The following is a 25848-nucleotide window of genomic DNA, read 5'->3' as shown; positions in this document are numbered from 1 at the left end:
AATGAGGGAGGGGGTACATCTGGGATACAAGGTGTACAACTGTAATTAATATAAAAATAAAAAAAATTAAAAAACCATAAAAAGCTATTTTTTTCTGGCACTGTTATAAACATCATGGCATTGATTTTTTTTTCCAATAATTCAAGTGAGCTATAATTCTTGGTTTATAGATAAAGAATCTAAGACTTTGACTTTTACTTCCTTGTTAAGAGTGTCTGTTAGAGATCTACAAAATGTCCTGTTTAAGAGGCATATTTAGAAGCCATTCCCGCTGATGAAACTGCATGTTGCCCAGTCTGTAGTAAAAGTGGACCTAAAACCCAGCTCAGATGTAGCTCTTAGACTCAGTCTTCAAGTAGGTTCCCTAGTAAGTGGAGCAGGGGCTTTCTCTGGCATGAACTCAGTGACTGGCTCTCTGATCACCTCCCACTGGGGGGGTGCAGCCTTGCCAGGTCACAGAGGAAGACAATGCAACCAATCCTGATGATGAGACCTTATAGGCAAGGGTCAAATAGAAGAGGAGGAGGATCTCCCCTATCAGTGGACTAGGGCAGGGGCATAGGGGGAGAAGAGGGAAAGGGGGAGTGATTGAGAGGGGACAAGGGAGGCAGCCACAGCCGGGATAAACTGTAATAAATAATAATCACAAATTAAAAAAAACATGCTTATTTTTCTAAATGCAAGTCTAACACAATGGCTAACAACCTGACTATTGTTAAAATGAATGCACTCCCCAAGAACATAACACATGAGGAAAAGATAAACTGTACAGTTTTGAGGGCAGAGAATATTTTATTTTCTATTTTCAAGATATTTAAAAATACACAAGTCATATTTTAAGAAAAGTTGAATTCTGGGACTATGACAAAAGCATAATTCTTTATTACTGGAACATTTAATGTGTACTTATCAAAATTTATACATATATTAACTCAGTCCTTTAAAAATCTCATTTAACAGTGGACCTGAAATAAGGAAGGAAGAAAGAATAAAAAAATGACCCCGAATTACTTAAATCCTAAGGACATTTAAGATGGAGATGAGGCCTCAGAGCTCTTGATAAGATTACAAAAAAAAGAGATGCATTCAGCTGCCTCATACTCGTCAAACTGCAGGTTCACTTGAATGCTGAGAAACTATCACATAACAAGTGGGAGAATAATTTTTCTTTTATAGAAACTTAATATTATTCCCTATTTTTCCTGTATGTATTTTCTTGAAAGTGTTTTGTTTACAAAGGCTTGAACTGCATAACCTATTTATAACTTTAAGAATTATAGTGTGTGTGTGTGTGTGTGTGTGTGTGTGTGTGTGTATGCATTTATTTCAAAAGTTGAAGTTGGGACTTAGTGAAAATAATTACATAATATTTTAAAATCAGCTAAATAATGATTACCTAGGAAACTCCATTTTAAGTAGCAATGTGAATTAATACATATAATCAGTATTAATAAGTACTACTTTGTTATTAGCATTCTCTTACTAATATAAAGTTTATTTTATAAGAACATTTCAATAGCAAGAAATTGCATGTTGATTCAAGAGAAGACGTTTACAGTAAATAATATGCTGTTAAAATAAAAATTTATTTAAGTTCACCTCCAAGTCTTGGGAATATTGCAAAACAGAAAGAAGAAATAATGTGAGAGCCAAAAGAATCAGGGAAAGGCTTAAAACGTCATCTTCTGGGCAAAATACAACTATTGTAATTACAAATGCACAGCTGTGTGGATGCCTTCACTGGAACTGCCAACAGCCAGGTATGGATGGAGAGGCTGAGGGCTTCCTGCTTGTCACTGTTGAACTATCCTCTATTGATAAATGCGAGATGAAGGGGATCATTGCCTTCAGTTTCAAATCCACTGATTTGAATGATTCCAATGGTTCCAATGATCTGATAGTTCCAATCCAATGTCACACAAGAAGACATTGGTTAAAGAAAGTTGGTCATAAAACAAAGCCAAAAGTCATAAAGTCTAAGAATGATAGAGAGAAGCAGGGGTGAGAACCTTTGGAGGAGGGACTGATTAGGGGTGGGAGAGAGATAAGACAGTGCCTTAGTCACTGGTCTATTGCCTTGAAGACACAGCATGACCAACACAACTCTTATGAAAGAAAAGGTTTAATGGAAACCTTTCTTACCATTTCAGAGGCTTAACATTATCATTATGGCAGGGAGCATGGTGACATGCAGGCAGACATGGTGCTGGAGAAGTAACTGAGAATTACATTCTGCTTTGCAAGCAGAGAGTGAAAGACTTGGCCTAGCATGAGCTTTTGAAACCTCAAAGCCCTCCTCCAGTAACTTGCTTCCTCCAACAAGGCCACACCTCCTAATCCTTTTAATCCTATCAAAGAGTCCCACTCTCCCTGGTGACTAAGCATTCAAATATATGAGCCTATAAAGGGCCATTCTATTCAAACCACCACACACAGGGCAAGAGAAGACTCCAATCAGAATGCAGTAAATAAATACATGAAACTGTAAAAGAACGAGTTCAATTAACTTGAAAAAGTCACATGGTGGTGTGTATCACAATTTCTGATTTCAGAAACAGAAAGCAGTCCTATTTACGCAACATCTGGAGGCACTTTATCCAGTTTAAAATGAGCAATGTTGAAAAGTTAATAAAATTAAAGAAGTGGTTAAGCAGTAACACCCTGACAAGTCAATATTAAGTGCCTTATAAGATGCAAATGGTGTTAAAATATATGTGCATATTTAATGCACAAGCTACAGTCATCAAGCATTCCATAAAGTATCATTTAATTTAACTAATGATAATAAGGTATTTATAAATGGAATTTTAATAGAAGAGTAAACACCACTAAAAATACCTACAATAACCCACATTACAGTAAATCTCTTTATCCTTCTTATATCCTGCAAATAATCTCTTTACTACTGAAATACTTATGGTACATATCAGAGACTAAGTGATAGAAAACTGCTTTTAACTTCATAATGTTAAGTTAGCGTTCTCACAGAGAAAAAAATTCCTTGTTCCTAAGACTTTTGTTTATTTCAATAAACATTATGACAAGCTATAAGGATTCTAAATGTTTTTCTAAACTGTTCAGGTACTTACACAATACCATTGGGCAAATCAAGGAGTTCACTCAAATATACACATATTTTGAAATAACTGATTCAAATGCTTTTAGCAGATGTGCTTTTTAAACTCACTGAGAACATACATATACTGCAGGTCTTGTTAAAAACACAGCTTAATACTCAGCAGATACATGGGAGGAGACAGAAATCCGCATTTCTAACTAATTCCCAGGTTTAGGATAGTTCATGGTGCAGAGTTTGTAAAGAAAGTCTCTGGGATAAATGTTTCCTGTTTTGATTAATCCTGAATCAAGATACCTGGGGCAGTTGGAAGCAATGGAGAGTTTATGGTCTACTCATTAAATAATAAATCAAAATTTGAGATAAGACTTAGAAACATATAGCCCAGATGGCTGTAAAATTTGAAAAAGACATATTTAAAGACAGAGATAACAGAAGCTGTTTATTTTAAACGCAGCATGGTCCATAAGACAGAGATCTCCCATTATAAGTTTCAGAGAACAACCTTTTTGTGGGTGACTGTTCTTTCCTATTGTGTTTTCATTCAGAAGGACACTTCCACCCTAAATGAGCTCATTAGATTAAGCATTATAACCGAGAACATAAAAAAAAAAATCCCAGTGTAACTGAATAAAAGTTTCCCACTAAAATACCTACTAAGTGGAGGACACTGAGCTAGAAAGCTATGTCTGCATTTCTCAATATGTGTCCTGGGAAAATGAGACATCAAGCCCCAAGTAATCAAAGTTGAGCAAAGCAAACAGGAGGAGGTGGGGTAGTTTCCCTTCCGGGAAAGTGAAAACTTCAGCCCAGTGAAAGAGGCTTCGTGAATTATACCACTGCATACAGCAGGAAGTGGGCCAAGGCACAGAAGTTGAAAAAAGAGCAGTCCTATTTAGAGCAGGGTTGAGATTCAATTATTTTTGAAAGTTGGTTAAAAATAGTAACCAACAAGACAAACGGCAGGAGCAGGTCATTTTAGACAAATAGCAAAGGCTCAGGAATACTATGTGCGTGCTTCCATTTGTGAGGGCGGGGAGCTGTTAAATAGAGTGAAATGTTGGTTCAAGAAAGATGGTGAAATACAAACTGATAGGGAAAACACAGGCAGTGTGGGTCAGAATGTGTTGTTTTGAATAATCAAAATATTGAAACCATGAATTGGGCACTGCCTAGTAATTGTCAAATCCTTTCTGTGTTCTGCTTGAAGTAGGTGGCACTAAAAACTTCATGTTCGTAGCCTCAAGAGCTCTGAGTAACTACATCCTTTGGCCAAAACCTTAGAATCTCATTTGCAGGGCCTCAACACATATGGGGGTGAGTGACGAAGGGATTTTAGTTAAAAGGTTAAAAGAATTACCCTCAGAAAAAATGAACAATGAACTACCTGTTCATAAGAGCAATATTTGGAGGCTTGTATTCCCAAATACGAGTCATCAGTTCTTGAAATTATATTATTTTAGGTCCACTTTATAAAGAATTAGCTAAGAATCATCTGTGATGAGCAGGTCATGAGTTCCCTGAGAAGAGGAATTGTTGTTATCAGCCATCAATTTAACAGATATGCCATTTGTTGGGACGAGAAGACCAATGCAGGCTTACTGAACAGAAGATCAAGAATTGGAAACTATGCAAAGAAACCTTGGTTGAGGGCAATACAGATCACTGCATGTCAGGCTCGGTGGTATGAGTGAAACAGGGAAGAAGAGGAATAAAGCATTTTCAACTCTGCTCCCTGAGATGAAGGGCATATTTTTGTCCTTTGTTATTTGTTTTTGTTATCCTTATACGTTGTCCAGGTTTCAAAAAAGGACAGAAGAGAAGGCTTTTGGTTCAAGGCTGTCAACCTTTTCCTCTGTTTGCCTTGGAGACTGTGTAGCGATGCGCCAGTTTTTAGCACCAAAACCTACCTATGAGGGCAGTTTCGTGGGTTAGACTCTTAGGTTGCTCTTACAATTCAAACTGACAATACAATGGAAAAGAGACGATCATAATATTTCTGCATATATTTTACACCTGTTACAATTCCTGTTGTCATTAAAGGGTTTTCACAGAAAAGGAAAAATTCCATTTTATTAATTACTAAAAATTAACCAGTTACTTCAGAAGCTCAATCTTAATATATCTTAATGTTTCATAAAATAATTAACGTTCTCCGGAGCTATACTAATTCACCTTGACTGTTGGAGGGAAAGAGGAGGGAGTTCACATGTGACTGAGCTATTAGAGTCATTTATGACAACACAGTTGCTAAGCTTTGACTCTAGCGAGTAGTCATTCTCTCAGCTAATATCAGCATTAAATATAACAAATATGATGTGTGTGTGTGTGGGGGGGGGGGGGAGAAGTTCTCACAGCCAGAACATTCTAGCTACAGCGCTCACCCCTTCCCCCTCCTTTATGTGGTCTGCCACAGTTGAGAATTCCGAACAGTAACTATGAAGTTCAACAACAAATTTGCTGCTACTTGGAAAAAGTGAGTACGGTCATCCCTGGTGCTCACGATTTAGCAAATGATACAATAGAGGCAGCCTGTGATGGGGAGCCTCCTCCTCCTCCCATTTCTAGCAAGTAGGGATGAGGATGCTCCTTTAAACCTTTAGAAATGACCTTCGCCTATACGTTTGGTGTCATTACTCACATTTTTATCCGCCCCCCGCCCCCGGGTGTGTGTGTTTCAGTTACCTTTGACTAATGGCTTCTAGTTCTCTGCCTAGTATAGTGCCTCCCCACCCCCCAACCCCCTAGCACAAACACACACACATACTTTTCTGAGTACTTTTTCAGTCATCTTGGCCGAGCTAGCAATTACTATGTAGTCTAAGCTGGTTATGAACTTTCAGCAACCACCTATGTGGTGGGGTGACAGGCATGCACCAATGCACTTGGCCTACATTCAAATTCTTTACAGACTCTTTCTTCTCTTCCCCAGTGTCTTGTCTCATGGTTTCTCTGTGTCATCTGCCTTGTTATATCCCTTTAATATTACATGACACTAATCCCTTACATACAGCATGATTCCCAACACTGCATTTTTCCAGTTCAGCTCAGTTGGCTGAGTAGAAACATCCCACTTTCCAAATAAAACTTAGCACTTCCAGATTCTTACTGCCTACCATCCAACCTGTTATTCTTCCTGAGTACTAGATCTCACTAGTCCATAGTCAACCAAACACAAGGTACAACTTGCTAGGGCTCCCAATTTTGCCCGTTTCCCTAATGTTTAAAAACCATTTGAAATCATCTTATTGCATTCTTATGTAAATCCATCTGATTTTCTTATTGCGTCCTTCTTAGTGGAATTATTGCTGCAGACTTTATTATTATCATTATTATTTATCACAACTTATTCACTTTGTATCCCAGCTAGAGCCCCCTCCCTCATTTTCTCCTGGTCCCACCCTCCCTCCCTCATTCCTCCCATGCCCCTCCCCTAGTCCACTGATAGGGGAGGTCTTCCTCCCCTACTATCTGACCCTAGCCTATCAGGGCTCATAAGGACTGTCTGCATTCTCTTTCTCTGTGGCCTAGTAAGGCCACCTCACCAGCAGGAGATGATCAAAGAGCAGGTAACTGAGTTCATGTCAGACTATCCCTGCTCCCCTTACTAGGGAACCCCCATGGAGACTGAGCTGCCTATGGCCTACATCAGAGCAGGGGCTCTAGGTCCTCTCCATGCATGGTACTTGGTTGATTCATTAGTCTCTGCACTGCTCCCCTGACCTTGGACCAGATATTTTGGCTCTGTTGATCTTCTTGTGGAGCTCCTGTTATCCTCCAGGTCTTTCTATCTCCCCCTTCTTCCATAAGGTGTTGACTTTTTATTGGTTATATATATATATATATTTCTTTGACAACATCCTTTACTCTGGACACACAGACAGCAAGGTATTTTACTTCACAATAATTTCTTCCCATTTTTCCCAGGGATAACTTTAAATAGGATGGTTTGGTTATGCTACACCTATTTCTTGTTCAAAAATTTAGAGAATCTTTCAATTCCATTTTTAAAGAAGCATTCAAAATTTCAAATTTTGTTGTCATGTATTCAAAAGTTTGCCTTGTATAAGTTTTATTTTTAAGAACTTTTCCTCAAAAAAATTCCCATCAACTTATTTCTAATCAAACAGTAAAACAATGAAATTTCTCTTACATCTCTATAGATTTCCAAGTCCTAAATTATTTTTCCATCTTCACCGTCTCAATTTTAGATGATGACTATTATTTTATTGAAAAGGTCACCTAGGTTTTAAAGATATTCATATTCATATTTGACAAATATGAGTTAAGGGGAAGTAAAGTTCTCCCTGAAGTGTGAATTAGGTAAGTATGTACACACAGGATCAAAACAGGGTTAATTACCAGGTTAGTGAAAAGTGGGTCATGTGAGACCGGTAATTGAGTTGGACCTTTAGAATGTATACATTTGTGCAGCTTAATGAGTAGAACAGACAAAGAACTAAACAACAGAGATAGAAAAGGAATATGGATTTCTGAGATAGAAATATATTTGCCTGCATCCAATGTTTATGAAATAAGAACAGATAGGGTTGGGGAAAAAGAAAAGACATCAGTTGTTGCTGGATGTGATTACAAGTTGTTAAAGCTTCAACCACAAAAGCAGCAATCAGCCGTTAAGACTGCACAAGTTAAGAGAGAGACCAATGGGAACAATCGTTAATCTCGAGGCAGTACCAGTAACAAAATGGTATTATTAAATTAACAACGGTGCATCTGCTCATTTTAGATACTTAGCAGGGTTTGTCTAGAGCCACAGATACTCAGCAGAGTTCTATCATTGTGCTCACTGCCATAGCAATACATAATCAATTTACAAGTGCCATAAATTTATTTTATAAGATAAAGGCTGTATATTATGAATGTGAGTGTTTCACTTGCTCAATCTAAGTATCCATTTAGGGATTTCCATATTAAATGTCATGAATTTTGATGTCAGACAGATACTTGTTTTATTTGGATTTTTGAGTATTTCAAGAGCAAGCTAGCAGGACAGAGGCACTGACCATTTATCTTTAATATATCAAACATAATGTTTATGTGATGGATAGTAAAAAGCAACCTGGAAAGCCAAGGAAGTTCTCAGCATTTGTTCTTTCTGTAAACAAGTAAATATTCTTGAATATGTATTAAAAAAAATAAAGGAAATGTGATTGTAATAGAATAAAAGGTATTTCCACTAGGCTTACTTGTCTACAAATTATTAACCATATTTCGAATTCCCTATATGGCTTTTAAAAGAAAGCCTTTGTATCTAGCCGAAATTCTTCTTTTTTCCCTTTTTATTGAAAATTGATTATTTTCTCACATAATATATGCTATTTATGGTTCCCCCCCACCTCTATTCCTCCTAGTTCTTTCCAGATCTATTTCCTTTCTATCAAGTAAGTGATAACCAGGTAGTCTGCAATTCATAATCCACTCTAAAATATTTCTGAGGATATCATGGAAAAATCCTTGAATTTCCTTTCCAAAACCTCACCCTATAAACAAAGTCACCATGCAGACCTTATTATGACCTTGGAAGTCTCTTCAAAATAAACCACAAGAACGGAACCAAAAAATCTGGGCACAGGGGTCTCTTCTGAGACAGATTCTCCAACCAAGGACCATGTATGGATATAACCTAGAACCCCTGCTCAGATGTAGCCTATGGCAGCTCAGTATCCAAGTGGGTTCCCTACTAAGGAAAATAGATACTGTCTCTGACATGAACTCAGTGGCTGGCTCTTTGTTTACCTCCCCCTGAGGGGGAACAGCCTTCCCAGGTTATAGAGGAGGACAATGCAGCCAGTCCTGAAGAGACCCGAAAAGCTAGTTTCAGATGGAAGGGGAAGAAGACCTCCCCTATCAGTGGATTTGGAGAGGAGCCTGGGAGGAGATGAGGGAAGGAGGGTGGAGTTGGGAGGGAAAGAAGAAGGGGGCTACAGAAGGGATACAAAGTGAATAAACTATAATTAATACAAAATATTAATTAAAAAACAACCCCCCAAAACAAAAGTAGCCAAGCAATATATATCATAATTTCAAAGTAATAAAGACCTACCTCCTTCTAAAATCTTATCTCAGTTCAATATGTTTAGCAACATGTGAAGAACGAATTCAGTTACTTATGTGACAGATACAGAGAATCAGAATTAGATATGGAACTTGAAAGAATACACACAGCCTATTCTTCAACACTAAAGGACAGATCGACCTCCAATAACCTCTTCTTAAACCCAATGAATAATTATAAGTGAGCGATCAAGGAAATCTTTTTGATTCCTTAATATTGTTTTCAAAAAGATAACATAAATAATGGAGGTAGATGAATCAAAATGACACTTTTACTTACAGAGTGTTTTTTGTTTAGGATAAAAATGAATGCCTCACAGACATCCACTTTTCTGTTTTGTCTAATGCAGTAACAGAGAATGATTGTTCCAATGCAGAAGGATGCAAACCATCACTTATAATACTAGGCTGTGTATAAAGTAGTCTAAGAAACAGATCTGAAATACTGAAACAGAAATACTTTCATATTTCAAATAATATGAAATTATGGAAAATAAGGATAATACAGCAGTATGTTTCACATTCAGCTTATATCTTTATTTTAGATATATAGCATCCATGTATTGGAAAACTATCATCTGTCTATCTGTCTATCTATCTATCTATCTATCTATCTATCTATCTATCTATCTATCTATCTACTTCTCTATCTGTTTATCTATCTGTTGTTTTAGAATATTAGATTTCTAAACTTTTAGGTGTGTTTATTCAAAGTTGATGACATAAATTTGCTCATGCATTTTCCTTCCACAATCACATAACCATATGTAAATATATGATTCTGCTTAATTTAACAAGATGAAGAGATTTTCATATGTGGTAATTCTTTAATTATCATTAAATACTATCATATTTTAGCCAGCATAAATACTTATACATAAGGACCTAAAGGAAAATTAAGATTACTGCACTATTATTCTTCAAATAATAAAATTTAACTCCACTTGTATGGAGTTGGATGCCATTTCCAATACTCTGGATTTGAAGGGAAGATGATTTCTGCCAAATAATGTCAAGTGTCTCATAACATCTTTCTTATGTGAAGACAAGAGAAGGTCTAGTGACCTAGAAATAAGAAACAAGACTGTGAAAGCACGTTGGTGCCACGTATGAATAAAATTCTATCTCAAAATTCTTAATTTAGTAAAATCAAAATCAAGTAAAACACTTTATCAGTCATATGAATTCCTTTGCACAAAATCTATTCTAATCACTATAAAGATTAGTATTAATTAAAAAGCTATTGTCTTTTCTCCTTATATTTCATACAATAAGTTGTTATATAACCAAATTCTGATATCAATAAGCTTTATGAATTGCATTGGTTAAATTTTAAAATTATGTCATATATTTTCTGGTTTAAGTTACTATGCGAAATCATGTTGCTTAAAAAACAATATTGAAAATTCTGTGTAAAGTCTAGTTATTTACAAATACTTTTGAGGTAAATATGTTGCTTAGTGGACTGTGCCAGTAGTAAAATATTCCATGTCATAATTTGTCACCCGAATGCATAACAAAGAATTTATTTACCTAATGAAAATCACAAATGTAAAAATTTAACTTTAATAAGATAAAAGAAACTGAATTGCAAATTGAGCTCAATAAAAATGCATGCACATACTTTTGCATAAGTGATCATTTAAATATGCATGTGTGTGCGCGTTTATACACCATAAAGACTTACATGTTGACATGACTTACTTCTGTATCCTTGGGTAAGCAGTGTACTAAACCCAGATATTAAATATACTAGAAATGCAAATGAAAAGTAGAGAAATTTAAGTGACACTTAGAAATACTGGAGAATATTATTAGGAGTGAATTGTTCGAAGTTAATGCAGATTATCTTTTACATGTATAGAGACTACCACTAATAGTATCTTACGAATAACATTAAAATATGAAAGGCAAAAATACCGTGTGTTCTAATAGGCATCATAAATTCACATTATTGCCACATACATATTCTAGTGTGTGTATCAATTTATTTGATGAAAAATATATTAACAACAACAAAACTAGATAACTAAATAAATAATCCTTTCATCAGTCCCTGATTTCTGCCTTACTGATGTTTAAGCGAATCATCAAGGGAAGTAAATTATTCATTATAAATTTCAAAGAGGATTCTCCATTGCCAAACCTCTGCTACTACTGGTCCTTCCTGGAGCCAACATCAAGACAATTCATGGCGATCTCAGATATTGCAATAAGATAGAGGGTGAGAGGTAATCACTCAGGAGAGGTGTCAAGAGTGAATCAAGCCCAGAGGCCTACATTTCCGCTGAGTGAGGGGCTCAGTATCGTGTGAGTGAGTTCTAGTATCATGAATTGTACCAGGAAAGTAACAGATTCATCCAGAAACTGCACATGAGCCACAGCAAAGCTTTGTAAAACCAGAAACTTTTGTTCTGTTTCAGATGAAGCATCTGGAAGGCTGACCGTGGCTACATATTAAGACATTCATATTGACGGGAAGTTACATCTTATGATACAGGTTTCAAAAGAAGGACATTCATATGGTAGGTTGATTTCCAGCTTTTTGAGAATTCTCCACACCGGTTTCCATAATGGCTGTACCAGTTTTCAATCCCATCAACAGTAAATGAGGATATAATGACACTTAATGAAAAAAGAGGTCATGAATTTGAAAAAGAGCAAGGAAGGAGATACAGAGTGTTCAGGAGGAGAGATAAGAGAAATAATATAAGTCAGGAAGTAAAATAAGTAGTAAAAATATAGAAAAAAATTAAAAGGTGGTTGTTCTAGAGAAATACATTGTAATAGTTCCCCTGGTTAGTTGATTCGAGAATGTGAGCTAAACCTATATGCAGACTACTTACAAATATTCTAAGAAATTTCAGTTACTCTGACATATCACATACTAAGGAGCCAAACGTCAGGAATAATCTGGCTTTGATAGCGCAGTCCCTAAATTGTGGTATCATCCCGTGCTAAAGCTGGATATAAACAAACTAGTCATAGCGCCAGAGCCCAGAGGATGGATTATTCGAATTCAAAGATGGGGGAAATATCTTCTTAAAAGATCATAATCATCATCCAAATGCATCCTTCAGAAGGCAATCCCAACCCAGTCAAGAGCTGGTGAGGGTGAAAATCAAATTCAGTCCACGTAGCTTAGCAAGAGTGGGAAACAGAGCAACCATGTCACTGCCGGCCAAATTTCATCTTTAGTTTACAGGCCCAATATATTTTGTTCATCAAAAGTTCCGTTTGATCCAGTGCTAAAGGCTTTAGAAACTCGAACCCAAAGTGAATACCCTAAGCATTCAGCATAATTGCCTTAGCCGTTAGAGCTAACAGGCAGGGTCCTATGTAAAACAGTATTCATTGAGTTGCAAAAAACCTGTAGGCAAGAGTAACAATGAGATTATGTCGGTAGGTGTTAATGAGGTCATTTGGGCAGACGAGGTTTCGACAGGGAGTCTTTATAGGCTCGTGAACCTGGCTTACTATCTTGCTCTAGACAGGCGAAAAGTTAGCATTCAGACAGCAAGAAAATTTTAAAGCTGTTAAATATATTTGCTAAGAAGGAAAAGGACCTATTTTTATAAATAAATTTAAAAAATAAAATTAAAATACGGGAAGATTTTTAAAAATTTAACCAAAAATATAACATGTGAAGAAAAGCGGGTTGTGAAAACGAGCATCTGTAATCTTTGATGACACTTGCACACTCTCATACTGTTGTCCTTTGAACCTAGTAATCAATGTTTTTTTTTTTTCTTTTTATGGACCCTAATGCTTTAACAACAGGTAGAGCAAATTTTAAATTATAATTTTCGGATAGATATGATCTAAGGAGGTGCAAGTTACTGCCCAGGATTGCAACAAACTGGTGAATGCACGTGAACTGAATAAAATTTAATAGCAAACACCCTGATATGTACAATGTTTGGGGTACAGCAAATGTCTGGTCGAGACCAATAAGTCAAAGCACAGGAAACACCTATATGTATTTGTATTGCATGTTTTTAAATAATTTCTAAAAAAGTAATACACGGAAGAGAACAGTACAATGGAGAGCTTGTCTGTGTTTAATATCAACTACATGACATTGCGATTTTCCCCCCTGGAAATTTACTTCAGTTTTGTTAATCAGCACAAGGAACTGTTAGTTCAAGAAGAAGGAGTAGAAACAGGTAAGATTAATTTGTCAGTTTTGAAATCAGTTTCGGAAGATTCTGGGAAACTTTACAATTTTCGGTTGTAGAATTTGAACTACAGACATAAAGCGTGTGATATTAAAATAATCCATTGGTAGGTATCATTCAGTGGCTCTGAAACCTCAGAATGATCTCCTTGATTCACAAGCACGTCCTTGATCTTTCAATAATGTTGCCCTTGGTTTGTCAAGCCAGGAGGCTTAGTGTTGTACTTCACCAGTGACTCGTGTTAACTGTTAAGTTTGGAGCGCCGCGATTGTGATGATCCCCTGGCCCATGCTCTGCCAAGTGCTCCTACACCCTGTCCAAGCAGCCTTCATCCCCTACTCACATCTTGGAGACACATAGGACCACTCCAAACTGCTGTTTAGTCAATAACTCAAGCTATCCATTGTCCGCATGACATGATTTAGCAAAGAGCAGCACCATGAGCAGAAACGGGCTGCATATTCCCTCTTGCTCCTGGGAGATTTTAGGACACTAGTTTGTCACTTTCATTTTATGGGGGGAAGGCGAGAAAAAACACTGATGGATCCCCTGGAGCCGGTTTTACAAGAGAATGTAAACTATTTGATGTGGGTGCTGGAAACCAAGGGTTGACCAGCAGGGAGTACTGGAGGGTCTTCTGCGAGATAAGTCTGTGCTCTTCTGAGCCACCAAGTCGTCTCTGCAGCCCCAACTGTTATGTTAATTACAGTTTATTCACTTTGTGTCCCAGCTGTAGCCCCTCCCTCATTCCCTCCCAATTCCACCCTCCATCCTTCTTACCCACCTATGCCCCTCTCCAAGTCCACTGATAGGGGAGGTCCTCCTCCTCTTCCATTTGACCCTAGCTTATGAGCTCTCATCAGGACTGGCTGCATTGTCCTCCTCTGTGGCCTGGTAAGGCTTCTCCTCCCTCAGGAGGAGGTGATCAAAGAGGCAGCAACTGAGTTCATGTCAGAGACAGCCCCTGTTCCCCTTACTAAGGAACTTACTTGGATACTGAGCTCACATTTGCTGAGGATATAAGTACATTAAAGTTTACCATAAGTGGATCCATCTTTTAAAAGAAGAGTTATAAATTCATCATATTTAGACATTCACGTTAATTTACATACAGAATTCAACAAATGTAACCATTTTAATTTTTTTGTTTTCCCCAAATAGTATTACAAAGAGAGCCGAACACTGGATTAAAATGAGCACAACCTCGAAGATCATCACAAAAGCTTTCTGTATAAAAATCATTATAAGTGCTCCATTCTATGTTTCCATGAGATAGTATACTTATTGTTATTTCTTCTTCTGAGTTTGTCTGAGGGAAGAAACAAAGACTGTAAGATTTTTTAATAAATAATAGTGACTCACAATAATTGGAAAGTATATTTATAAAAATATCCTCTGACACATATAGAATGAAGTTAGGTACTTCTTCCCAGAAAGGGAAAACATTGATTATTTGTTCATGTCTTAATTAAATCGAATTCTAACAATTTGAAGTTTTTCATAGTATATATAGTAAAGTTAAAATAGATTTTGAGTGAATAAATTTAGGAGTGTTCTGTCTTACTTAGACTATAGAAGTCCTATGGAAGCAAATTAAAAATCTTAAAGATTAGAACCTTTCATTGCATAATTAAAGCTTCTAAAAGAAAACAGGAGGGATCCATACTAAATAGAACCATGGAGCAGCTCTAGGTAATGTCTGACACTTCAGCTTTAATATTCAATTTCTAGGTTACCTGGTAGACCTACTGGGTCACAAAATCACATTTCATTGAGAGAGTGAGCAGGCAAGCCCCTCCCTACCCATGTTCATATGTCAACTTTCAGAACAGAAAGAAGCAGCTTCTTGCTAAAATATATACTGAACCCATCTATAATCTCCACTATTCATTTTCATCATCCCAGCACTCTCTCATCAAGTTATTCCTAAACTTTCAAGAAAGTGTGCTGCTCCTACAGACTTATGCAACTACAGCGGACTTTAATGCCACCGACTTAAAGAAACTGTGAACTGTGTATCTGATGAATTATGGTTGAAATGGAAGATGGCAGACAAAGCCTGTGTCCTTGCACTTGCGGCTTAACATAACTTGTCTCTTCGTGACTGGTTTCAGTAGAAGGTTTGAGCTACAGGAAACCTCAGGAGTTCTGGGTAGTGGGATGGTCTCCATGGCTTTTCACATAGCTTCTGGATTTCTTATTGCCCAATGGACTTACTGCAAATGTGCTGTGAGGATGCCCATCCACAGGAGAGTGGTCACAGACACATAAGTTTGCTTCTGGAAGCAATTCCTAAATTAAACAAAGAAAATCAGGAGTTGGCTTTTTTTTTTTTCCTCTCCTCAGTCTTAGGACTTATGAAAATAATGTGTAATATCAGTTAAAAAAAACTATCTTGGTAGGTTAACACAAGTTTGTTTCACAGGTGATACGCATAGGTTTTCAAAACAGGAACAATTTGTTAGACATGAAGTTGAATATTGGAATAATAAATGAACCAAAGAGAAAAAGAATCTGATTCTCTGCCTTTGCCTTCTAAGCTGGAATTGCTTTTAATATCCATATGTATTTTTATAGCTGTAAATAACACAGTGATTTATTTTTATAGCATATGATGCTATTTGTCCTTTCTTATCTCGATTTGATTTTGAAATGCTACCCATTACTTCTAGTCAGTTTTAACCAGGATGAATAAAAAGGAGTTCCTTGCCCTAAGCGATGACAGCAATAGCAATCATCTCTTAAGCTCAAGTGTCTTGACTATGCATTACTATACTACTGGTATTCCCGCTTCTAGGACTATGGAGATCATGCCATAATATCTGTTAAAACCTGTTGAATTTCCCCATTTTCACGGAAAACCACTTGATATACTCAAAAGTACAGTTTGCATTGTATCTGTAAAAGCCAAGTGATTATTTATTGATAAATGGTATGGAATGTCATTTCTTTTCTTTTTTTTTTTTAACCTAAGTAGCATCAGACATTACAAAGATTTTGTCTGAAGGGCAAAAGGATTACATTGCATTTGAATAGACCATGTGACAAGCCTTCCTTAGACTTCATGTATGATATGAAAGGATGATCTCCATTCATAAAATACACAAGGGAAATTATAATTGTACCAGGGAAGAAGAAAAGCAAGGAGGGATGTGGTGAGAGTGTCAGGGGGTACTGGTAGTGGTTTGATGCATGTAAATATTATATCTTATAAATAATTCTTTTCAAATACATCTCTGAAGTTCCAGGGCTCTGTTTAAGAGACGGATTGTATATGCTTTAGCTGACTATATGTCAACTTTCTTCAAGATAGCAGCAACATTAATTCAGACAGAAAAAAAAATGGCTTCCAAAATATCCCTTTCCTTCTCTTTCTTGTAAAGGAGTATGTCACCTGATGCTGGCAGATGAGAACTGGGAAGATGTTCAAGTTATATTTTACTGTCAGAATCTAACAAACACGTTTTCATCTAAATTATTTTGTCAACAGCCTTGTAGTGCCCTTGCTAACCTTATTTGGCACCAGTGCATAATTAGATACACAGGGGTGTGACTCCAATTGAAGGTGTTGGCATTGTAGCACTCTGTGAAAATATTAACTATGAGGTTAACTCCAATTTTCTCTTCTTTAATTAAATGCACATGGTACTAATGAGGTAACCTACTGTTCCTTGATAGCACTAATTAGCTAAGAGGAGAGTACACTCTCACACTGCAATTTAAACCTAAAAATAAGGTTGAAATATGCTAATTGCAGGCAATTTAAAACAGTACAAGTTGAAGAACTAGTCATAATAAGAGAAAGTGACTGCTTTACAGCTAGGCAGCTGTAACTTTGGTTAAAATCAAAACAAGCCACACAATTTTTGGACTGCTATTTAACAAGGTCATGAGCATCCTTAAAAATCGGATGTTACTTCATATGAAGACAATATGCCAGACCAACACCACTGAAAACAATATCCTCAGAAAAATACTCTTCCTGAAGAAACCAGAAACATATCTCACAAGAACCACAGAGATACTGTATTTAAAACGGAAGATTAAGCTCCATAAATAATTTGTATCAACTTTTCTTCAAGAAGATCCAAATTAATGAAAATACTATAACTGGAACCTTGGAAATCAACAAAACCGGTGGAGATGCTGACAGTTTGTCATCTCATCTGGGTTAAGGAAAGATGCAAAGAAGAGGAAGCTTTATCCCTTAAGGACCACATGACGTGATTAGAAGATGATGTATAATGATGGCAAGAACTAAGAGCTGCAGAAGCATGAGCATCAGTGATCATCACTTCAGCGATGCAGGTGCTTAAGGATAGCTGCTTAGAAGATTTCTTCTGCTGCTTTCAGACTATGAGGTGGAGGTTTTCCAAGGCTTCACTAAGAGAAAATGGTCCCTGTTTTTAGTCCAAGTGACCCATAAACACAGTTTTATTAAACTAAAGCATAATACATAATTCATTAATAATTCTCTTAAATATGTTGCAAATATGACTTTAACTCATAATCTTAGAGAGAACTGTCCTGCAAAGCAAGAGTTTAGAGGAACCTCATGAATCATCAAAAACATTATATTATGATTTCATTGGTTCAAAGCCTATTTTAATCAATTTTTAATATGCTAAAGTCCATAATGGGTCTTATATTTTTAACAAGCAACTTTGATAAACAAAACCACTCATGCCAAGTTATTCCTGAAAACACAAAGAGAGAAAGCTCAATAAATTATTATTAATATATCCTTAGGGACACAGAAGAAAGTTAATTGTGCTACGGATTAAAGCTGACATTTTTTGTCACTTTGCATGCAAATTTATAAAATATAACAATTAAACAATCAAAAAATTGAACAAGCCATAAAAATATAGTCTAGGAACAAAATCTGAAATGAACAACTAAATCTTTAGACTGAAGAAAAACTTCAGAGGAAAAAGCAATCCATTTGAAAAGCAAAAGCATTTAAGTAACTAACTCTCAATGAATAATTCCTGGAGTTAAAAGTGTGTAAACAGAATTTGCACAACTCTTAGCCAGTCATTATATCTTGCCAACAGATTTAAGAAAAAACTGTGCTTCGAAAAAAAATCCACCCACTTCCCTCTCACAACTGCCCCAACGATTTATACTACAGAGGGAGACAGAATGTTGGCAAGAGATGCTAATAAAGCTTCTTACCAGCCAGACTTTACCAGACCCATGAAGTTGCAGGTTAGTAAAGAATAGGGGAGACAGATGAAATCAGACAGCTACTTAGAAAGCAGTCTCCTGGAGGCAACCTGACACAGTCCAGCAAATCACAGGGAAACCCAATGCGAATGGATGGTTTAAGTGTTTGCATCTGTTTCAAATAAGCACCAACAGTGAGAAGGCCAGGACAATGTATTGGAAAGGGCTTTCAACATGAACTTCAGAAGAAATCTAGTCTTCAGCTAAATATGGATCATTGCTCAAAATAAGGATATTGGCTCTGGAGACAGTCGGCCGGGGTTCAGATACTGACTCAACACTTAGCAGTGCTGTGACCTTGACTAAAGCACTTAACTGTTCTTGCTCTTTTTCTTCACGTGGTAAAGAAGCACTGTAACAGGGTTGTTAAATATACAGAATAGTGAAGTACGTGGAATAATGGTAGCAGTCATAAACTTAATATTTATTAGCTAAGTATTTCATATATATTCACATATATTAACCATTGCTGCAGAGTAGCATTTAAGTCCTTTTTTCAAATAAAATTTACTGGATCTCCTATATGTAAAACACCATTCCTTCCCCTGGGGGTTGCAGCCTTACCAGGCCACAGAGGAAGACAATGCAGCCAGTCTTGATGAGACCTGATAGACTAGGGTCAGAGGGAAGGGGAGGAGGACCTCCCCTATCAGTGGACTAGAGGAGGGAGAAGTTGGGGGGGAGAAGCAGGAGGGAGGGATTGGGAGGAGATGAGGAAGGGGGCTACAGCTGAGACACAAAATGAATAAATTGAAATAAGTAAGTCAATAAATAAATAAGAAAAAAAAACACCATTACAAAGGGTACAAAATACTAAAGACATTCTGTCTGTAATCAAATGACCATACCAGTTTTCTAGCAGTAAACTTTATGATGTAAGTCAAAGCCTCTTCACACACACACACACACACACACACACACACACACACACACATTTCTCTGTTTTGAAACACACAGACACACACATATATTTCTCTGAGTTGAAATCTCATGTAGCAAAGCAAAAAGCCAAAACGGCTGGATATATGTGTGTACTATTGCAAGATGAAATGACTTGTATGAAAGAGAATATATTTTGAGAAGTTCACAAAGATACACTTTTCTAAAATAAAACAAGTATGATTATAGTGATCTTTACCAACAAATGAAAATATTTTAAATTATAATTTCTTTAAGTTGACTGAAGAGTACATACATTTTTCTTTAAAGTATGTGAAACTACACACTTTGACGTAAAATAATGTCTGGAATGCATACTGTTGTCCATTTCGAGGTTACTAGAGAAATCAAGTGGCATTGTAAAAAGCAAAATCACACTTTAAAACAACATTAAAAAATGAGTCTATGAATGGATTTATCCTCTCTGCTTGGTATATTGGTTTATTTAACTGTTTTGGCTATTCATCTTGCCTGATGGAAACTGTTCATGGGCACTGGGGCAGCAGATTTATAAGAGGATGAGACCTGTGAGGTTTATAAAAACCACACCAACTTTACCTAGCTACCCATGGAAAATGGATGACAATTGCCTATGTAGTGCAGACAAATTTTAATCCAGTAATATCACTGCACTGGCAAAGAATCATGTCCAAAGGCCTTCTAGATCTCTGTGATCTGGCTGTAGTGATAAATCTTTAATCTCTCTGGCTTTAATATAGGCACAGCCTTAGCACACACCTTTAATCCCAAACAATGACAGTATTGTCAGTTTGTAGAAGGAATCACCCATGTTTGAGAGTGACTTTTAATTAAGGAGCAGACAAAGTGAAAAATTAGAGAAAGATCTGACAGAATGAGTCAGATACAGGATACAACCAGCTCTCACTAGAACGGAGAGAAAAGAGAGGTTAGTTGAGAGAGTGTAGGGGTTCTATATCCATGTATGGATATAACCTAGAACCCAGAACCTCTGCTAGGATGTAGCCCGTGGTAGCTCAGTAACCAAGTGGGTTTCCCTAGTAAGGGAAACGGGGACTATTTCTGACGTGAACTCAATGGCAGGCTCTTTGACTTTTTCCCCCTGCCCCCAAGGGAGGAGTAGCTCTGCTAGGCCACAGAGGAGGATTTTGCAGCCAGTCCTGGAGATACCTGATAAAACAAGGTCAAGTGAAAGGGGAGGAGGTCCTCCCCTATCAGTGGACTTGGAAAGGGGCAGGGTGGAGATAAGGGAGGGAGGGTGGGATTGGGAGAGAATGAGGGAGCGGGATACAGCTGGGATACAGAGTTAATAAAATCTAACTAATAATAAAAAATAAAAATAAAAAAGAGAGTGTGGGGAGAGGCAGGTTAGTAGGAAAGTTGAGTTTAGTCCGTGAATGGGGAGTAAATTGAGAAGCAGCGCACATTGAGTTGACACATGTTTTGCACCAGCCACAAAAAAGCAAAGTCTATGTAACCCAAAGAGTTGAGTTCTTGCCAGTTCAGTTGGGGGCAGTTGAGTTCATAAGCAGAGATAGTTCTACCGGAGCAGTTTTACAGATAGAGTTGCAGGTGAATGCAGAATGAAACAGAATGAGAAGGAACCAGATTAGAACAGATTGCTAGAGTTAGTTTGAGGCCAAGCAGAGCAATTCATTCAGAAGCCAGAAGAAGCCGGTTTGAATCAGTCAGCTTGGAGAGGAGTTTGAGCCAGAACAGTTGAGTTGAACCCACCAGCCAGAATTCAGAGCTAGAAAGGGTGAATTTATTCAGCAGTAAGCATCCAAGATGACAAGTTCATCAGGCGAATGAAAGATACTTTTACAGGTCAAACAGAAGGGATAAACAAAAGAATATGATATGTGGAAAACATCAATCTTAAATATTTTACAAAGCAAGTGTGTCAGGTGAGTTGGCACATGTTTTGGGTCAGCCACAAGAAAGCAGAGACTATGTAACCCAAAGAGCAAATCAGCATGGGCACACACTTAAAGAATTTTCACTCCTCACTTTGAAGGAGTAGTTTGTGTTGCCTTACTTTCCTCTATTGCACGGACAGACTTCAAAGCTCTTTCAATATTGAAAAGAACATGGCACAATTATTAAAGACCCATTTTGGAGAATAAGAAAGTAATACCTAAGCAGGATAAATTAAATAATAAGCAGTTGGTATTAATTAAGAGAAACTATTTTATTTCTTTGTTTGATTGTTTAAAAACCCACTGCGTAATATGGATTCTACTGTGCTGACTGTCAGGGAAGAGAAAATAATTTCTGCAGAAGCTTCTTCTCAGATTGCATGACCTGAGGTGGGATCCAGGAATGTAGACTTAGCAAGCATCTTGGTGCTACTGACATAGTGTGCCTGGGATAAATCAACTCTGAAAACCATTGCACTCTTTTGGGTACTTTCTTGACAGGTAGGTTTTTATTATTTTATTTTTTTTATGTAAATATACAATCAACATTCTGCAATAATTATTGTGTCACAATATGTATCAGTCATGAAGTTATTAAAACGAAAGGAACATGTTCCAACCTCCAGAGAACAGAGGAAATTCAATTTTGCATTGTAAACTCAGAGACAGCAAACTTAAGAACCAATTGTATGAACTCTGGTAATGTAGTAGAAACAGGGTAGCCTTCTCAGAAAAAAAGTATGCATAAAATAAAATTAAAAATATAAGAACAGAAATCAGTTGTATTGAGATTCAGTTTTCAAAATATTTTAGAAATCCACAGTTCTGAAATCCACCTTGGTGATGGTGGATTAAGTAAAAAGATAGTGACAGGCTTAAGAGCCAGATTCACATAAATCCATGTGGTGGTTTGAGATGTAGCTATTTGACACTTAGTTTTCAGTTGGAAAGTGTCGGAGAAGGTTCAGATGGTGGAACCTTCTTGGAAGAAATATGTCACGTAAGATGGGTTTTAAGATTGTATAGTCCAATTACGCTCCCATCTTCCTGCTCATGGTTGAGAAGGTGAGCTCTTCACACGGTGTCCTAGTCTCCACGCCTGCCTCTTGCTGCTGTGCTTCCCTATCGTAACGAATTCATAGCCCCTGGGACCGTATGCCCAAACAAATTCTCTCTCATACAAGTTTGCCTAGTCAGTATTTGTAAATGTGGTTTTTATTTCCTCAGATGAGGGGATGAGATGAAAGCCATTCCTAAGTCTTATTAGCTCTTTCTGAACTCTCCCTGGCTGGTTCATCTCAGGCGTTCTGGCCTAAACTTGTCTATGCTGACTGATTCAAACTGGCTTCTGACTTTTGACTGAATTGCTCTGCTTGGCCTCAAACTAATTCTGGCATTATGCTTTATTCTCTGTCGCCTTCTCAATCTCTGGCTCATTCTTTCTTCACATGTGTCTAGCTTGTTCTCTCCCCTCAGCTGTCTCTGTAAAACTGTCCTGTAAGAAGTTTTTGATTTAAAACAACAAAGAAAAAAACAACAACGACAACAAAAAAAACCTCTCCGGGTAAGAAACTCTCAGTAAGAACTTTCTCCTCTCTCCCTGCTCTGCTCTTAAATAGCCTATCTAAGTGAGTGTTGGTTGTATCCTACCTCTGACTCATTCTGTCAAATCTCTCTCTGATTTGTCACTTTGTCTGCATCTCAATTAGAAGTCACTTTCAAACATGCTGTTTCCTTTTATAAACTAACCTTATTTTCTTGTTTGGTTTTAAAGGTGTACACTAGTGGCGTCTATTCCATCCAGATCATACTGTAATCCAGATGGTGTCTACATTCCAGCTGGATCACATACACCTAGAAAGTCTTTGGATGTGATCACTTGCCAGAGCATCTATGTTGCTGGATTAAAATTTCTCTACAAATGTTTTCGACATAGTGACAGAAGTAACTAATACAGAAGCTTGTAGCACGTGGGATTGTTGTAAATAATCTGACCATGTTGTGTTTGAGAAGAATGTAGAAGACTTTGAATCTCATGTTTAGTAAGGTGTTTAAAGGCTATATGAAGAGTTTAAAGGAGCATCCTAGTAGAATTCTCAAAGACAGTAACGCTGAGAGCAATGAGGATTTGAAAGCCCAACTTAAGTTTCCAAGAAGAACAGTAGCGGCAACTGGGGTAAAGGCCATCCTTGTGATATCTGCAGAGAGAGAGAAAAGCTGCTTTCTTCCCATATCCAGAGAACTGAGGATAAATTAAATAATAATGAACTAATGTTTTTGATGGAGAAAATTTCAAGCCTGCATTCTGTTGGATCTATCGGTGGCTTTCTTATTACTGATAATGTGTATGCGGGTATGCAATGAAAAAGGGCATCCGAGGCACTATGAAATAAAAAAAATGTACTGTCTGGGGGAAACAAAGGACACTGGGAAACTTATAGCACAGTCAAGGTTGTGCTACAGTCATTAAGGAATGTTAACACCATTAAGGGGGGGCTTCTCTGCACTTGGGCAAAGTGAAGGATGCCCTCCCTCTTGGCCAAATTCCAGCCAACTAGCCTTCCAAACTGTGGAAAAGAGACCAAGGTGTTTTGCGCTCCTAGAAAGGAGCTGAATAAAAGGAATGCTGCTATTGGGATTGTGGAAGTGTGGTTCTTTCTAAGCTGGTAGTTAACCATGGCAGCATTATTCATGTGTTGCTGGCTCCGGAAGCATGAGGGATTTGAGAATGAACAACTCATGCATTTTTCCTTATATGGTCTGAGATAGCTGCTGATCCGAATGTGGCTTGGAGTCCCAAGGTTAGGGCCCCAAAAGAGAAATAAGGTGTGAGAAGATGTAAAGACCAAATTTCAGTGGGGACCCAAATTGATGGAGATGCCAGAGCTGTGGGATATCTGCAAAAAGAAAGCTGCATACGGGGCATGGAAGCAGTCTGAGAGAGATGTGTATGCTGTCCTCATTGTGCCTCTATTCTTCCATTTTTGAGATACAATGTGTCTTCTCTGCCATTATGCCATCATATGTTGAAAGTATGCAATTTTTTGTTTGATTTTATAGGTGCCCTCACACAGGAGATTGCCTTGAGTCTCAAGAGACTTTATGGTTTGGAACAGCATGGAGATGGTGAATGACTACGGGTACTTTTTAAGTTGGACTGAAAGCATTTGCTTTATAGTGTGGCTATGAGCCTGTGGAGGCCAGGGAATGGAATGTGGAGGCTTGAAAGAGAAGTGTTTCTCACAAGTATCGGAACACGTGGCGGTTCCGAGTTGGTTGCACTGGTAGGGCAGGTTTAGCTGGGGCAGCACTGCTAAAAGAAATTAAAACAAACAAACAAACAAACAAGCAAACCAAAACCAGACCAAAACAAAACAAGAAAATAAAAGTAGTACATTTCTGAGGTAAGCGTTTGAGGATATATGGTATCGCCCTGCTCCTAACACACTGTGTCTGGTTCAGGATTGCAGTGGGAGACTTTACTGTCATTTTTTTTTTCTCTTTTGGTGTCCATATCTTCTGCTTGTCTCCCTGCTTCCCTGCAGTGATGGTATCCTATTCCTGTGGAACTGTCAAGCCCAAACAAACTTTCTTCCTGAAGTTGCATTAGTCATAATGTTTTATCACAGCAGCGTAAGAATAGCTAATACAACACATAAGACATCACTAGATTTTATTATATGGGATGATTAGAATATGTTCATTTCTATGGTAGGCTCATACAGAGTTCATGGATTCTATCCATACATCACAGGTTAACATCGCCTACCTCAGAAATAAATACCTTCATGAAGTAAAGGGACCAATGCGAACATATTGAATGTAGTAGTTTTTAAATTACAATTATTCATTGTATGCATATGTGTGTATGTGCATCTGTATATGTATGAAGCGTGTGTATGTGCAGGAGGATCTATATTGCCTTAGCAAATGTGTGTGTGCATCAGAGGATGACTTGAGGGAACATTCTCTTTCCACCACGTGGACCCTGGAGATTAAATTCAGGTCACACTCAGGCACCAAGCACCTTTAGCTGCTGGGCACCATTGCCAGCAGAAGATTTTTAATGCTCTCCCTCAAAGGACTAGAAATTTCTGATTGAAAATGAAGAAATAAATAAGGAGAATCCAAAGAACTTAAGATGGTCTAAGAAATTTCATGAGTTTTGAAGGTAGAACATATAAGACCCAGAGAGTTCCTGTGCTATCATGACATAAAGAGAACTCACAGTTTTGTTTTTGTTTTTGTTTTTCAAGGAGTGGTGCAGAAATCATAGAGGTGTAAGTAACTGGCTGGAACTGGCTGGTGCCTACGATGCTGAAGATTCACTAGAAAATCACTTATGGCTACAGCCAGTGCTGTAGCCGTGAAATGGAGAAGGATACAGAGTTTAAGAAAAAGCTAGCTTTAGGGACTCTGAAGGTGACCTGAGGGAGTGAATATTCAGTCTATG

General features: G+C 37.5%; 1 protein-coding gene across 12 annotated transcripts in view; it reads right to left on the bottom strand.

Moving 5' to 3' along the window:
• The window catches only part of Foxp2 (forkhead box P2), a 558155-nt gene that overhangs the window by 103068 nt on the left and 429239 nt on the right, over positions 1–25848 (bottom strand). Inside the window, exon 6 of one of the 12 annotated variants that reach the window (XM_060374230.1) lies at positions 15547–15621. The exons of the other annotated variants lie outside the window; for them this stretch is intronic. Coding sequence (XP_060230213.1) covers positions 15547–15621 — 75 coding nt within the window. The remainder of the gene's footprint in view (positions 1–15546; positions 15622–25848) is intronic. 12 annotated transcript variants of the gene reach the window in all.

Source organism: Meriones unguiculatus, chromosome 21 (genome assembly GCF_030254825.1).
Source record: "Meriones unguiculatus strain TT.TT164.6M chromosome 21, Bangor_MerUng_6.1, whole genome shotgun sequence".
In the NCBI taxonomy this organism is placed as follows: Eukaryota; Metazoa; Chordata; class Mammalia; order Rodentia; family Muridae; genus Meriones; species Meriones unguiculatus.
This window is presented reverse-complemented; position numbering and strand designations above follow the sequence as displayed.